Source organism: Diuraphis noxia, unplaced genomic scaffold (genome assembly GCF_037042655.1).
Source record: "Diuraphis noxia isolate RWA-SAM2 unplaced genomic scaffold, SU_Dnox_SAM2 contig0002, whole genome shotgun sequence".
Lineage (NCBI taxonomy): Eukaryota > Metazoa > Arthropoda > Insecta > Hemiptera > Aphididae > Diuraphis > Diuraphis noxia.
The window spans coordinates 24,206,093-24,223,733 of record NW_028301712.1 but is presented as its reverse complement, the minus strand read 5'-3'; the positions used below and the strand labels follow the sequence as shown (position 1 = coordinate 24,223,733).

At 25.9% G+C, this 17,641-nt stretch overlaps 3 protein-coding genes across 6 annotated transcripts in view; 1 reads left to right on the top strand and 2 right to left on the bottom strand.

Annotated features, from left to right (window-relative positions):
• Positions 1-17,641, top strand: part of RapGAP1 (Rap GTPase activating protein 1) — a 201,603-nt gene that overhangs the window by 5,645 nt on the left and 178,317 nt on the right. The window lies entirely within an intron of this gene.
• LOC149058241 (uncharacterized) lies at positions 6,152-14,602 on the bottom strand. 4 transcript variants are annotated; one of them, XM_089220554.1, is made up of 11 exons: positions 14,479-14,602; positions 9,769-9,958; positions 9,546-9,689; positions 9,368-9,478; positions 9,149-9,259; positions 8,840-8,950; positions 8,633-8,764; positions 8,276-8,353; positions 7,945-8,198; positions 7,632-7,791; positions 6,152-6,515 (listed from the first exon to the last, which is right to left on the bottom strand). In XM_089220554.1, the coding sequence occupies exons 2-11, from the start codon at positions 9,947-9,949 to the stop codon at positions 6,412-6,414; spliced, it is 1,386 nt and encodes a 461-aa protein (XP_089076680.1). In that variant the 5' UTR covers positions 9,950-9,958; positions 14,479-14,602; the 3' UTR covers positions 6,152-6,411. The 4 variants fall into 4 exon arrangements, with proteins under 4 accessions (XP_089076680.1, XP_089076678.1, XP_089076679.1 ...); XM_089220552.1 differs by lacking the exon at positions 14,479-14,602 and adding an exon at positions 14,232-14,452 and having other exon boundaries at positions 9,769-9,955; XM_089220553.1 differs by lacking the exon at positions 14,479-14,602 and adding an exon at positions 10,197-10,464.
• Positions 11,254-14,222, bottom strand: LOC149058242 (uncharacterized). The gene has a single exon (XM_089220550.1). The coding sequence runs from the start codon at positions 13,516-13,518 to the stop codon at positions 11,329-11,331; it is 2,190 nt and encodes a 729-aa protein (XP_089076676.1). The 5' UTR covers positions 13,519-14,222; the 3' UTR covers positions 11,254-11,328.

Here is a 17,641-nt window from a genome sequence, read left to right as displayed (position 1 = left end):
CATACATAAATTTCAGCGATGTTGTGTTCATGATATCAGATGAGTGATACTTATTATAGTATAATATCAGTATATACATGAAATCAAGTTTTCATTTACGCAAGCTGTTCATCGTCCTAATCAGTTTGTTGCATTGTGCAATATTTTGTAATAAAGGGTAACACAATGATGATACTTGTATATTATGTACAATTGTCATGTATAATATAGGTATTATAGATACTCAATCAACTGTTCATTATTGTATACATTTTTATTATATTATTTAAGTGACCTGTGAAGTAACTAAAGTTGAATGATGGTAATATATATTGATTAGTTTCCTATTAATTGTTCGAATAATCACGATAAATTACGTGCATATGATAAATTCGATAATACATTAAAATAACTTAAAGAATATTATCGTGAATAATTGTAACAAACTTACAAAACAATTTAACGACTTAATAATGTTTAAAATAGAGAAAAATATGTGTATATTTTAGACAAAGGTAGATGGAATAGACAATCACTCTGTATAATCTATGTTTTAAATTGCTAAAATAATTTCCCCAGTCACCAAAAAATAATTGTTAAACAACTACACATTCGTCTATATATCTATACAGTGTAGTAAAAAAAAATATAATTTATCTAAGTACGGGTATTTAATGAGTTGTCATCAGTTCTACAACATTCACTCAACTAAAAATGTTCCACCCCTAAATTGTTATCGTCCAAACGGCTATCATATTTTTTTCTTTTGCATCTCCAGAAGAAGAATTTCCTGTTAGGTACATGTGCATTGTGCATGTTTTAATATTGAATTCTCTCTGTGGTTGCGACTACAAAAAAAAAAATCAAGGTTATAAGTAGCATCATATATAGAACTAATTCATCCACAAATATTGGTTACAATTACAGACTTTTTATAGATTCTGAAATTTTGTTAAATATATCAAAATTATTATGAATTTATAAAGTATAAACCGTTCAAATACTCGTATCATTAACATTTAACATATTATACAAATATATCCCTTAGTTATTGAGTAATTTTAGTTAACACATCACAGTAGAAATAGTAAGAATAATAATATTTTGTCGTTTCCCGCGAATACACCATCATTGCAATGACAAGATAAAAATAATATTATTTTGTATTAATAATTGCAAATTATATTTTAACCAATGAACAAAAACTTAAATGATGTTTATGATATATTTAATTGTTAATGCAAATTTGTTTTTTTTAATTGTATTAACCGTTAAAATTTTAAACTTCCTCTTATTTTTTTCGAACCACACACGCGTTTCGTGTCACAATAATATAATAGAGGTCAACTGATGCGCGACCGAAACCACTCCAAATTGTTGATTCTTTGTTGCTATATTTTTGCTTCCCCTAAAAAAGGGGTTTACACATTTTTTTATTCACATCATTCAAAATATTCCCTCGGCGGGTACTATAACAATAGAACATTTCTTTGGCTGACTGGATTGGTAGTGGTGAGTGGACAACAATAAAAATCTCCCTCATATTGGTGCACGAATACAACTTTTTTCTCTTGAATTGAATATCGAATATTAAAATTATTTTGGGAGGTTTATTTTTTGTTTATTAATTTTATCAATTCAAGTTATGCTTGAAAAAAATATTGAATACAAATTATCTAAACAAAACTCATATAATGTAAGAACGTGACATAGTAAATCACGTTTTTAATTTAGCGATGAAACGTGGTTTTATTTGACGAAACGCGAATTGAGGAGTGAAACCCTTAAGGGCTTACTTCTTTTGTAAAGCCAATGCCAATCAGAGGAAGTTTTAATTTTTTTTTTCATTTTCAAAGAGATGTTTGTACACGCAGCAGTAAGTAATCAAATATAGACAGGAGAAACCAAACAATTGAGTGCTCGACAAAGATTTTGGATAACGCTTGTAAAATAGTTATTTATATTAGTTTTATTATATAGGTATTTAGTTGTAAAACAATGGAGGTTTATAACTAAATATTTTTATTTTAGTAGAAACTTTTCCCAGTAAAAAAATTGACCATATACTAGTAAGTAAGTGCAAGGATTATGATTCATTTTATCATAATATTCTGTAATCAAAGATAAAACATTAAAATGTATGTTTAGTATTGGTGATATACTGATGACTATATATTTATTTTATTATTTGAATTTATTGTCCCTTCTTTCATTATCATATAATAATGTAATATAATTATCTATTATAAATTATAATCTTTCATGTTTAGGTATCATCGCATTTCAATAATTGAAAATGTGATGTCAGTGTTTCATGGTTTCATGTACAAATACAATTCAACAATAAAACTCTTATAGTCTTATTATAATAGTTTGTATAGCTACTAACTCACTCTGACTGTTTATTATATTGAATCGACTAAAATAATGCTGTTCAGTTAATTTCACAAATCGATTTTTTTTTTTTTTTTATCACAACATACTGTTTTTGTTTTAAGCAAAATATTAAAATTATTAAAAAATGTATAAATATATTATATATTATATATTATGAGATTAATGAGATTAAAAAAAATGTTTACCTATATTAAATTATTAGTGATTTGTACTTATATGTTTTTGCAACAATGTATTGCTGAAAAAATGTAAATTTCTATGATAGGCTATGATAATATATAAAAATTAATAACTCATGCAGATACAATATACTTATTGTTTATGCTATTATTATAAATTTTTTAAACAACATTATGTTGATGAATTCATTATTGTTCAATAGAATGAATAATCAAATAATATACCCTTGCAGTGTATATAGCCACGTGCTAAAACTGAATTAATTCAAAATCCATTAGGGTACTCTACTTCTCTATGTTACCGGAGGGTCCAGTTTTGTAGTATTTTTGAAGGGTCAGATCAAAAGAAAAAATGTATAAATAATAACAATAATAATGATAGTGAAAAACTAACCGAGTTTTAATTCATATTAAACTGTAACGATAATTTAGGACAATCGATCACAACTGCAAAAAATGTAAAAGCATACAATATTAAGCGATTACCCTTCTATTATATAAAAAGTTCAGTTTTGTTGTTGCATTTTTTTTTTTATATATATTTCATCATCACTGATTCAGAAGCCATTTATCAAAATCAGAAATTTACATTTGATTCGGATGTGAAAATTAACAAAGAAGTTGAGTAAAAAAAAAATTGTACCAGGTGACAATGATAAACGACATGGAAGTTAGTAATTCTGTTTTGTTAAGGGGATTCAAAACCGTCATTTTCTATCTTTGACTAACACACTCGCGATATAGAATTTTAGATGTATTCTTTGCCAAACACGTACCAATTGATCTGATATCGCTTCGATAAGAATTCTAAAAAAAAGATTTAGATTTGTCGTCAAGATTATTTGAGATTGACTTTCTCACATTTTTGATATTATCTCCCAAATTCCTCGAAAACATTGTATTAAAAATTGTCATAAATCAATTTTTGGAGAAGTTAAAATCAAATAATTGCTTCACTATTTCAATTCGACTGATTGTAAGGTTTTGTGGAGTTTTAAAATTGTTCAAAAAATTGAAGTTAATATTGATACTAATATATTTTATGACTAGTATTATTTGATTTTTTTTTAATGGGGAATTCGTTTTGCTGGTAGTTCTGGTGTGTAGATATCTCGCTATTAATCGTTATTATATTTCAAAATATTTAATTTTTTTTTCAAATGTTCAACTTAATCGCTCATAAATATTTCATGTTTTCTACCCAGTCTTCCCTAACTTAAGTTTTTTTTTAATTTCTAGTAATATTCTTATGAGAAATTTTGTGATTCATTTTCAAACCTTTTAAGTGTTAAATTTAAAATATTGATGAATTTTTCATTTCTTTTTAAGTTAACGCTTATAAAACAGAAAATTGTGATAGGTAGTCTATGTTCGTTAATTTTTTAATTGTGATATAGAAAACTTATGATAAACCTTTATTTTTTTTTGAATTACAATTTACCACAAAAATACGAAATCGATTTTGTCAAAAAATGGTTTTATATAAAAATTTTCATTTTTTCATATTTCTTTGGAAATTATATTTTTGACAACGCATATTGTAAAACCAATACATTCTTCATTCTCAGAATCTAAAAGAATTAAAATCATTTTTCAAGCATTTGAAAATAGTAAATTTATATTTTCTTCTTCATTTCTTCTCATATTATATTGAACTGAATTATTTTATATTTAGATTCTGTATAAAATATTTGTGCTTTTTGTTTTGATATTATGTTTTAATTTTTTCAATTTTTACCACAGATATTTTTATTGATTGACTTATTATAATTAATTTTCGTCCAAATTACAATTAATTATCCTCAAGTTCAAACGATTATACATCTATATAATATCATAGACCAAATTTAGTTAGTTAATTATATTAGGTAAGTATGCCGATTTGTCTATTTGAATATTTTTTTTATCATATAAAGTAACACCATTATTTCTATAAAACTATTTTCAGTAGGTAGCATGGTTAGATGGTTTAATGGTTTAATAGATTTTTAAATTGTATTAAGTTTGTATTTTTGAACAAAAACCGTAAATTGTTAGACTTAAATTGAGTTCGACTATTTTTAATAAATAAGTTTAGTCTATAAAATGTGGCATTTTTGATCATGCATTCAAGCGCAAGTACCAAGATGTTTTATGCTTAGTTAAATTTAATTAACTTCCAACAACTTTACCAAATAAGATTTAACCAATCTATAGACTTTCAATGAAAATTGCGTTTTTTGTCGTTAAATTAAATCTTATATGTCTACTGAGGGTTTACAAAAATATATATATATATATTAACTGTTATTAATAATAAATCTTCATAATATTATTAGAATAAATTATAAAAAAGTTCGAGGAAGTCGATGCTGTGTTGTATTTTTACGAATTTACCTCATAATTAAGTAAGTCACTCAATACAGTAACAATATCCATACAGATGTGTTAAAATTAAATTTAATAATAAATCACTTCATATACAAAATATGATTCTGAGTAAAGACGGTTTATCAGTCTTTATGTTATATAAAGATATTTTATAATTTATTTATTTTATTGTAAGTAGGTAACTTATTCTCTATACAAACACTAAAAATACATATTATAGTAGGTATACATTATTATATAAGATAGAAACCTATTTAATGTTACTTAATCCTTATGAAAATCTCCAATTTTTTATCGTTTGGTACCAAATTTTGTACATATAATCTTTAAGCTCTCGGACCTACCCGTAGGCTAGTTTTCATCCCGGAATTCAACTTCTAAAGGTTGGCTCACACATGGATGATGTTTTGTCTTACTTGGCCATACTTGGTTGTACTTGATATAAATATAGTTTAAATGTTAATATTTACATTTTTTTTATATATATAACCCTGTAAGCACAATATATAAAAGTGATGAGGATTGATTTGGTAAGAACCTTGATTTTCTGACGGTCAATCAAGTATCTGTCACCTCTTTTAGAGTGGACCTGCTTAAAAATGAATACACTATACATATAGGTACATATTCTACTAAAAACATTACAAAAAATATCGTAAACAGCTTTAGAAAATTAACCCTTTTGCTCTCCCAGGTAGCAAAATAACAATATTATAACATTATAATAAAATTACAAATGTAATAAGTAATATTACACAATAACTATTAATTGAATATAAATACATTACAATAATATAACTGTATTAATATAGTATTATTATTTGGCAAGTTTGAAATTATTATAATAACATTTCAAAAATAACATTTTAATAATAATATAAAAAAAATAATATTATTAAATTTCAAATATAACAATTCTATAATAATATAAAAAATCATATTAATATATTTTTTAAACATTATTATATTAATAATAATATATTCATATTATATCCTTATATTCAAATATTTTATAATAATCACCAAAATAAAATCTCTGCCTCATTCTTCATATTTGTATTAGTATAATACATTTTGATAATTTAATTACTAATTTTACATTACCTGATTACCTTAAAAGGAACTTTTAATAGAAATATTTAGTTTATTATTGTTTATTATTTGAGGTGCCAATTCAATTGTAATATTAATAGTATTGATTAGATATTATATTGTAGGTATATAAATATACCAATTATACACCAGCTTGTTTATGAATAATACATACATACATATAATAATTATACATACATAAATTTACCATGCATTTTGTTATGTATTATTGATTATTGAACAGTTTAGGATAAATAAATTCAATACAATTTCAAATTTTTTAACTAATAATTCCTTTAATTTCAGGTATTTCTCATAATAGAAAATATAACATAATCATTGCCTTTATATAGTAGATTATTACAATTTTTTTTTAATAAACCATACACATACATCATTTTTTTTTTCTAAAGGCTGCTCCGGCTAAATATATTTTTATTGGCATTTCGATATCTGAATTTGATATGTCTTGAAAACTTCTAATTTTTCTTATGGCTTCTAAAAAAATTCAATACAGATTATTATTTTAATAAACTGATTTGAACATCATATTATGCTATCAGTGAAGTGGATATTGAACAGAGAATATACCTATACTAATTTAAGTAGGTGTATAAATATTGTGAGCCAGTGGCGTATACAAGGATGGGTTTTTGGTGGATATGACACCCCCCTTGAGCCGTATCATATATTACATTATTATTACATATTATATATTACAATATACATTATATACAATAAAATAGGAACATAGGTAAATCTTACGATTTACACGTCATACAATATGAAATATAAAATAATGCACGGATTTTATTTCATAAAATATTATTTTTTTTCATTATTATCTATTGGCCTTTAAAATAAAAGTTTTAATTTGTACGTATTATTATATATAATATTTATTATTTATAATGTTTATAATTAACACCTCCCTTCAGAAAATCCTAGCCACTGTTGTGAACCTGCTTAGAAGTACGTGTTATATAAACACACGGAAGTGCAAAGAAGTATTAGAAGTAAATAAAAGTAATAGTGTATAAAAAAAGGACTTGTTTAACCATTGATGTGCTAAACCCCATTTAAGGTATGCACAAATTAAGCCTCATTTGGTAGGTAGGAGTGGTATTATATTTTACTCCCCAACATTGACAACAAAAACTTTTTATTTTTATTAAGGTTATGGGTTATATATTTATTAATAATTCAAAGTTATATAGCTACACGCTTTGGTAAAAATATAAGTTTATTTGGGATCCGCCCACATTAAAAAGAAAATTACAAATGTAGATTAAACATGACAATAAAATTGTTTATTATTATAATTTAGGAAATTAGAAATAACAGTTACTCTTTATGGATCCACATAGTAATTTTAAAAGAAAGTAGATTAACCTTTTTTAAACACAGTTATATTCATTTTTTTTCATATAATTTTAACTTATTGAGTTAAATTTAAGATTTATTAATTGTTAACTTCTAACTTATCAATTTCGATTTCTCTTAACATATACCTAACTTGAGTAATTTATTTTTATTAATGCTTGCCTACCAACCTTGGGAAATATATAATAAATTACCTCTAATAATAAATTCTTATTTTTCAAAAAATATTACCAAATATAATAGCACATGAAGCTAATGAAGAAAATATCTTTTTTTTCTTCTGACCAACATAACTAAATATTTTCAAAAATTCATCATCGAAAACTGTTCTTAACATTTGTCTTATTGTTGATGTCAATGATTTTTTCGCCAATCTTTTGAGACCATTAACCTGGAATAATAAAATTAATACCTATAGCTGATTTATCATTATTTTAATTTGAAAACAAATTAAAGGGAAATCATACAACATTTTAAATAAGAAATATTCAAAGAGTTATTATCAATCTTATCATTTCAAAAATTATTTTTAAATAGTACTTACAACATTTAATCTGAAAGACTTGTTTAATAATTTTTCTTCAAAATTATTTAGTTCGTCCTCGTTACGTAGTGGTAGTAACAAACAATAATCATTATCATCATTAATGTTTGAATTTTCATGACTACTACTTGAAATACTACCCATATTTATAATAGTTTCAGTTAAAATGTTGTCCATTCGTGTTTGATTATGCCCAATGTTCTCAACATCATATTTAATTTTCATGACTACGCTCAATATTTTTTTCAATGTTTCTATATCAACAAAGATAAACAATGAAATGTTTTTCCAAGAAAATTATAAGAATAAAAAAGATTAATATAATAATTACCATCAGAAATTGATTCACGTTGAGAAGCATTAAAAGTTGGTTTGTTTTTATGTATAGCACCATGGAATGAAGATGTCCCTGTAGAAATAACAGTTATTACATAAAAAGTAAAATAATATTCATACACAATAAATAAATATGTATTAATATTAAAATAGTTACAGTACAATATTATATAGATAGTAAAATGAATGAATTTATTTTTAGTATAGTTGACATTAATATTCCAAATAATTAAATATTATAACTAATCAATTTATAATAAAACTGACTATGAATATGTTTAAAAACATTTTAGAAACTAATTAATTTTGAAACTGTTTTGAATGGCAAGTGCATTTATTGTTTTTTCCTTACTGGAATCAAGCATCCTGGAGCCTTTACTTAAAGGTTTGTTTACTTCAATGATTTCATATTGATTAGAATCTGCTGGAGTGACTTTAAATGGAGATGCAGTTGTGTGAACCACAGTTGACCTTTGCATTGTTCCTGATAAAAAGTATAAATATAATATATTGTATATACTATAAAGTATATATTAGGAAATAATCTAGTATTGATTACCATAAGTATTAGATGAATCTTTTAAATCAGTTAAAGAGTTAAAAATATCTGGCGAATCAGGAATATCATTCTGGTTACTATTTTTTAAACCACAAAAATCATCTGAAAAATCTGAAAAAAAATATAAAACATATTATTTTAAACGAAGGCATATAATATGTGTATACAGTATTAACTATTATTATTATTAATATACAGTATTATTATAACATAATTATTAGTATTCACACTATCTTAATTCTTATGTCAAAATTATATTTGAGCTTTATTTTAATTAAAATAAAATCATTATTATTTTTAAAACAATACCCTGGCTAGATGAAGTTGCATCAAATAATCTTCTTTTAACTGGAATTTGTGAACTCATCATTTTACAATTGTTTAATGTCTCATAGTCATTATCAGATTTTGATAAATTACCTATAGAAAAATGTTTATAATTCATAGTTAGATTTAGTTAGTATTTATACTATCTTCATTCTTATGGCATATATTAAAACACAGTCATAATTTTTTTTAGAACAATACCTGGACTAGGAATAGTTGTATTAAATAAGCTTCTTTTAACTGGAATTTGTGAACTCATAATTTTACAACTGTTTAATGTCTCATAGTCATTATCAGACTTTGATGAATTACCTATATATAGAAGTTTATAATTAATAGTTAATTTAGTAACACTAAAATTGTATAGTTTTAAATTTACCTTCGTTTAACAATTGATTAAAAATCGGAGGATCTTGAACCAATACTTTTTTTCTTCTAATCTTGGTCTGAATTTCATCATTAGTTGAAAGATCAGATGTTTCTTCAGCTTTTTTGGCTTTTGACTTAGCTTCGAAATAACTAGCTATAGAAAAATCAATTGATAACCGCTCTCAAAAAATATATTATACTATCCATTAAATAAGTAAATAACTTGTAATTACCAATGCCTTTTTTTAACGTTCTAGAAGGAAAATAATCAAAACCATATTTATTAAGGATTGTTCTAGATTGTATATGTTTTTTTATATTATTTTTTGGCCAACCACAAACGTCTTTTTTTACCCAATGGCTAGGAACAGCTTCAACCGCATTTTCATTAATGAAATGCACCACAGTCCACATTTTTATCTACTGAAAGATAGAAAAATTTTTTTTTAATAACTTTTTCAAAATGATAATGCTCTTAATTTGTTTTTTACAATTATATTATATAGTTATATAAATAAACTTATGATATTTTAACCCTTATATAATTTAACATATTATACTAATAAGAGTTAAGAATGTTAAAATAAAACATTTTAAAATAAGTTGTCACAAAATTCTTGAAAGAGAATTAAAATTGATTTGAATAGTGAATACTTATTACAATATGCTGTTGTAAATTTATTAAGCAACACAATAATAGATAGCTTCTCTCCATTTGTGTTTTGTCTCTGATCCATGTGCAATATTATGTTCAGAAAATTCAATTTTGTGTGTTGTTGGCTTTGATGTTAGAGTAAATTATTATTATTATTATTATCAAACTTAAAGGTTTATAGGGATACTATCTAGGGCATATCATAGGCTATCATAGATATTTTTATTTAAAAGTTTATAATTAACTTATAACTATGTAAAATATTAATATTTAAATTCCCCAAAATTTGTATTAAAAATAAAATATGTACCTATCAATTATAAAATATGATGTACCTTAGATAATATTTATAAGTTTGATAATATGACCTATTATCAATTCACTATAATATTAAAGCTAAAAACATACCAAAATGTTTAATGTTACTTATTTATCAAAGAGAGAAAACAAATTATGTTCTAACATGCTCGCAACTAATACACCAAAATACAATATAGGTAACTGTAGTTTGAAAAAATAACTTTAAAATGTTTAAATAAATTTAGAGATAGGTAATATGATCATTTACAAAATTCACATAATTAACTAGATATATTAGAGGGTATTTAAATAATTTTTATTTGTGATAAAATACTATAATTACTTGTGTAATATGTATTTAGCATACATTGACCAAAAAAAAATCCGCTTGGTAGAATTTTTGAAAGAGAAGTATTATAATTTTAGCATAATTTAATGAAAACTGTCCGCATAATATTTAAAATATATAAGTTATTTGCCTAACTGGCATAGATACAATTGTTCTTATTATATAGTTGATACAAATAAAACAGATATTTACAAAACAATTAAAAATCTACATTTTAAATATTTTTTTTTTTTTTTTATACAAATTTAAATTTTTCAACTATGATGAATGTAATTTTTGAAAGAGAAGTATTATAATTTTAGCATAATTTTATGACAAACTGTCCGTATAATATTTAAAATATATAGGTTATTCGCCTAACTGGCATAGATACAATTGTTCTTATATATTATATAGTTGATAGGTACAAATAAAACAGATATTTACAAAACAATTAAAAATCTACATTTTAAATATATTTTTTTTTATATACAAACTTAAATTTCTCAACTATGATGAATGTAATAAAGGGATAGCAATGCAATCTTTATTGCATGATAATATCATAACTTTATTTTGAATATCATTGATAGTCCACATACAATATAAATTAGTTGATAATTGTTTAACGATATATATTCCAAAGCAAGATGATCTTATAGGTTTATCATAAAATAATTCCTTAATTTCAAATTTTCTGCCAATCAAAACAACTGCACCAGTGTTATGTGAGTGAGCAATATTAATTAATTTTATAACTTCATTAGTTTTAGAAATAAAATAAGAATCAGCATCTATTTTACATTTAATTTTAAATTTATCCAAAACTAAAGAACTGAATTGTGGATTAACGCAGCCACTTAATAAAGGTCCATCGTTATGTGGTCCTAATAATAAGCCATTTTCATCACTTTGGACAGTTTCATTTTTATTTAGACTAAAGTTTCCATTTTCATTATATCTTATTACTACTTGTTCTAAAGGCTTATTAGGCTGCCTCAGCATACTTTTTAGAACTTTCATATAGTTTTCGAATGGAAACGCACTGCAATTATCAAGAGGCCCATACTGTTTAAAATCATCTACCAAATGAATTAATCCATGAATGTTGGAAGATACAAGATACTGTCCATAAATTTGTTCAAATGTTTCAACAAAGTAATTTAACAAATCATCAGCATATTGTATAAATGATCTACGATTAGGAGACAATAGTATAATCATTGCTATATTGAGGGCCATAAAGTTTTTTAAACAATCATTAGACACAATGTTTTTCAATATAACAGGACCAACATACAACAAAAATGAACGGAATTCAGTAGCTTTCCAGCGTGCCACTTCAACTAGAGATCTAGGTTTCCGAGAAAATTCACATGGAAATTTAGATTTGAAACTTAAAGATAAATTGGTTAAATGTTTAACTTTTGAAGATGATAAACGAACACTTAATGGTCCTTTGATCCACAATAGTAAGAGTTTTTTCATTACACCAAGAGTTACCAAATGCATGTAATCAAGGGAGAAAGAGGATACAACATTCACACCAGATATTTCCACAATCCTTGAAATAGTAGTATATGGTGAATGGTGATTTATATCAGTTTGATGAACATAATTATTATGTGTTCGTTTGGCTTCTCGCTTGGAAATATCACAATAAGGAAAACATAGCCGATTCTCTTTATACTCTCCTTCAATTTCACATCTTGTGCAAGAAGAAAAACCATTATGACCTTTTATTTTCAAAATGAAGGCCTTCGCTGGAGTGTCACAACAAAAAACATCTAATAATATCTTATAAATACTATTATTAATCAATAGACCATTTTCAACTAAATGCTTTGCTTCGTCTACAAAATCTTTTAAAAAATCATCGCTATCATTTGGCTTTTCAGTACCAAAATATAGTCCAATTGGAAAAACAACATTACATTTTGACCTCACATAAGCTAAAATGGGCCAAAATTGATTGGAATTACTTTTAGAAATAGGCAATCCATCGATACCAATAACAAGATTTATTTCTTTTGAAGGTTGATCAATTAGATTAAAAGTTGAAAAGTATCTATTAATTCCATTTTCAATTCCAAAATGGTAATATTTACCAGGATCAACAATTCGCATTTTACATAACTCTACTGGTTTTGTGTGTAAAATAGTTCGAGCATCTTTAGGCAAAGTAGAAAAACATTTATGTTTTCTTAAAATTAATAGGAGACTATTTAAAGCAGTATGTGGAATTTTGTTTTGTATTGACCAATCAGCTAATTCAAAACGAAAAGATTTATCTGTATCAAAATATATAAAATCATCACTATCAGTTGAAATATTTATGTTTAATAGATCATTAGCATTTTCAGTATGTAAATTATGATTTTGAGTCTTATTGATATTATCCGTTACACTATCATCTGATATAAAATCATTATTATTTGGGCTATTATTTGTTTCAACTATATTATTTTCTGTAGTTTGTGATAAATTATTAGGAGAGTTATCAATTATACTATCTGAGTCATCAATAAAAAAATAATTATCTTCAACAGAATTATAATGGGCTTCTAATTCTTCATTAATTCGCCTTTTTTTTGATCGATAACTTAATGGAAATGATTTTTTCATATTTGAACTAGGTATAAACAAAAAATGGTTAGGTAGGTATATAGGTATCTGTAATTTATTTATAATTAATCTCATTAAACACCTAGATTACGTACAGACTGGTATAGACTAATTGAAATGATACTGTATAATAATATAGGTCTTTTAGAATAAAGCATAATTACCTAGTTTACTTATATTAAACTTAATTTTGTTTCTTCAATATAATATATTATGTACCTGACCTATTGGAAATCTACAACATGTGATGCTTAATAATTGTCTAAACCTCAATGGTTTTTACAATTTACATTTGTGATTTGCTACGATTGTAAATGATTAGTATTGTGCACTGTAATTAAAATTTTGAGTGCACATCGACACAGCATATATTATCAAAAATATGTGCGTTCAGAATGGACATATTAACTAAACTTACAGATTACTTTTAAGTATTTGCTCATTACCAGTTATCAGATCCCAAGCAGCTAGCTACCAAGGTATATGTGATTTAGAATTGCCTAGCTCTTAACTTTGATAGTTTTTAGACAAATTCACAAAGATGTTTTTGATTTAATTCTGACTCATAATATTAAAAACAACAGTATAGATTTAACAGACAATTTCACATACAATATTAAGTTTAAAATTTAAATGCGTAAGGCGAATGTAGCCTACATGAAGTCATGACAACGAAAGCATGTGCGTGAATGTAGTAAGATTTTATAGGTAGCTAGTCTATGCCCCATCGAATCGTGACGCGTATTATACTTAATTTATATTATATATTAATACAGTAATTTACTTACCTATTGTTGCCGAAAATAAGTAAAGTATAAATAATACTAGCACGGAGGGCTAGTAAATAATAAAATACTATACAACATACAAGTATACTGTATACAACTGTAGACAGCGCAATGAAAAATTGAAAACTGGCCTAGTCACCTAGTAGCATAGAGTAAGAGAAGTAATCTTACTCTATGCCTAGTAGCCTGTAACTGCGCGACTCTAGCGGTAATTTTAAATTAATAACTATAATAATATGACACGAACCGAAGTTTCCAGTGTTTCCACAACACGATTGACACACAAGACTACAAGAGTATAAAAATTAAAAGTAATAACAAATAATGAAATAACAATAACCAATACAATGAGCACTGAGCAGTGAAAATGTAAAATGATCATTATACGATATTATACTCCATGTGTACAACGCTAAAAACACAAAATTTGTGACCAATTCACCGATTGGAGATTACGTTCGGCGGCACGCATTCCGCTCGGACCAGCAAGCGCGTGGCGGTGGTATAATTATTATGCTGATAACAATAATAACAATAAACACATAGTTATTTATAGAACGTACGAACCACGGACTAAGATATAATGGACTGGCATCGATAAGGCTGGGGGAGTAGGAGGGACCGAGCATCAAATGTTATGTTCTCTTCACCTCTCCACCCTCATACAAAAGTCCGAATGATTAGCACGCCACCTAGTGGCAATATCTACAAATAGGCCGCGAGCAGCCAGCAGTATAAAATTGGTTATTCTTTTGATGCACTGTTTTAGACTTTTGTAGATAGCGCTAAAATCATTCGGACTCAAATTCCCCCCGCACTCCCGCGTCGCGTAACATTTTCGGCTCACAGATATTGCACTCGATGCCAGTCCATTATATCTTAGTCCGTGGTACGAACTATGGTATACCGTCTACGTCTCTACGAATGTCGAAATGCTATATAATGAGAATTTTGAGTACACTGTATTGTACATTATTGCGCCTTCGGTAATGCAACGCTGCAATTCTTGATGGAAATACTGTATTCTACATGAAATCGGTAAAAATCGCTTTATTTCAGAACACCTTCATTTATTCGTATCAGTTATCAATGTAAAAATAATAATAATTATGACAATAGTTAGTGATAACGGGCCTTATCAGTGATTTTAAACGCATATCCATAATCCATCAGACAATCGGGTTTTAGTTACGTCATGTTACGATGGAAACTACGATGTTTCGATGCAACAACGCATTCGATGCGCTGAATTTCAGAACACTATCGCTTGAAAATAATGAAAATACGTTGCATTTTAGAACATGTTTTATAATTTCGATGGCAAAGTGCCCAACTGACTTTTGTTTCTTGCTGGGCAGCCGACTGACCTTTGTCCGGTAAAAGTGATGTATACCTACTGAAATGATGGACGGCAAGGCGGAGGAGTGTACCTATTATAATATAATATACATTATACAATATACAATGTAGCCACGTATGTCTATAATATATGTATATAATAAGTGTATAACACAATTTTTAATTATTTTTAAATAAATATACATATTTTGGTACACAATACACGTACGGACCAGGGCGCATATACTTAAGCTGCAATAAATATTTTTACCATACACCTTCGTAAAAATAACATAAAACATTATAGTAGCTAGTGGTATCTGGTATATATTATTATGTAGTGTAAAGAATTTAAGTAGAAAATTTACGTAACCACCACTATAGATTAAAAAAGAGTAGGTCAGCGGTGGTCGTTTCTTGGACTGGTAGCGTATTATACGATTATTACATTTCGATTAAAATGCAAGGATCGCATTCAATAACACGATTCTGAGCGGACGAAAGAAAATGTATGAATATATGTAACCATTAATATTGAATATAATATATTAATATACGAATATACCAAGTGGAAATTACTGAATTAGGTATTTTTTAAAATTTTATTCTTTTCTATGGTGATAAGCAAAACGTTATAAAAAAATATTGATAAAATCCCGTTTTTTCGAAATTTTTCAGTGATTTTTCTAGCTGCGTTAAATAACTATTGAGAAAATTAAAAAATGACCTCTTTAGAGTACCATCTTGATCTAATTTTCTAAAAGATGATACAATAGGTATGTTTAAATTAAAGCACTCTTTCTGGGAGAAATTTTGTTTATAGGATAGAAAAAATAAATAAATATCATTGTAAAATCACTATAGCTTCCTCCGAGGAAGGGGTCGCTGTCGAAACGGGTAATGTGCATAAATTTTTTAATAATTTATTTATGTTTGGAAATATTTTTGAATCACACAGCAAAAATAAGTAACAACAATAGTAACAATCTAAGACCGTGGTAACAATATTATATTCAACAACTAGATAGCCGCCTCTTTCTTATTATCGAAATCGGTTAAGTAGGAAATGTTTTAAAATGTATTTTCATTCATATAGGTTAAGTTAGTTCATTATAGTTGTTCAATGTTCATACAACTATCGAAATATTCAAAATATCGTTTTAAACAGGGTTTAAAAAAAAAATAAGCTTCCAGGGGGGGGGGATATGACCCCCATATCCCCTCCCATAAATACGCCTCTGCTTCCTCGCTCCACCCAGAATCTAAAATTACAAAAATATGTTCAAAAATGTACTCAAAGCGTACGTCACAATATTATGCTGAATGAATGACGTGCCATATTGAGGAGCGGCTGAGTCCTGAGTGGGGCTGGGTTTAAACTCCCTTCTTCATCAGAACAAAAGAACATAATAATATAATATGTTATAATAGCAATGAATTAATAATAATATAGTATGATTTTACTGTTTGGCAAAATAATATTATAATTTTATTGGAAATAAAACGATACCATATAGTTCTGAAAATAATAATAAGTTAGTAATTCATTAATAATAATATAGTATGATTTTATTGTTACCTTAAAAATAATATTATATGTTTATTGAAAATAAAACCACTCTATATTGTTTTATTAATAATATTAATTTCATAATTCCATAATAATAATATAATAATATTTTATTTTTAGTACTATAATAATATAATACATGTAACGTAAATAAAACAATAGTATATTATTTTAATTATATTATTTCAGAACTAATGAATTAATAATATTTTAGTATTATTATCATTACATTTTTGCTACCTGGGCTATTATACATAATCTTATTTTTATGAGTAAAATATTTTGCAAATCACAAATGAAAAGTGTTGAAATTTTATACATTGTGATATTTAAACTTGTTTGATTAATAAATAAATGTAATATTGCTACACATTAATAACAGTTACATTTACCTATCTACATGCTGTCTTTGTCCCAGGTAGCAAAATAACAATATTATAACATTATAATAAAATTACAAATGTAATAAGTAATATTACACAATAACTATTAATTGAATATA

What these genes read in the sequence shown, in the direction of transcription:
- LOC149058241 (XM_089220554.1), bottom strand. Translation starts at nt 9,949, where the DNA reads ATGTGGACTGTGGTGCATTTCATTAATGAAAATGCGGTTGAAGCTGTT. An exon ending in TACAACTATTCCTAGTCCAG is followed by an intron (nt 9,260 to 9,367) that starts GTATTGTTCTAA and finishes ATTTTTCTATAG; the next exon opens with GTAATTTATCAAAATCTGAT. An exon ending in ACGTGAATCAATTTCTGATG is followed by an intron (nt 8,199 to 8,275) that starts GTAATTATTATA and finishes TTGTTGATATAG; the next exon opens with AAACATTGAAAAAAATATTG.
- LOC149058242 (XM_089220550.1), bottom strand. Translation starts at nt 13,518, where the DNA reads ATGAGATTAATTATAAATAAATTACAGATACCTATATACCTACCTAAC.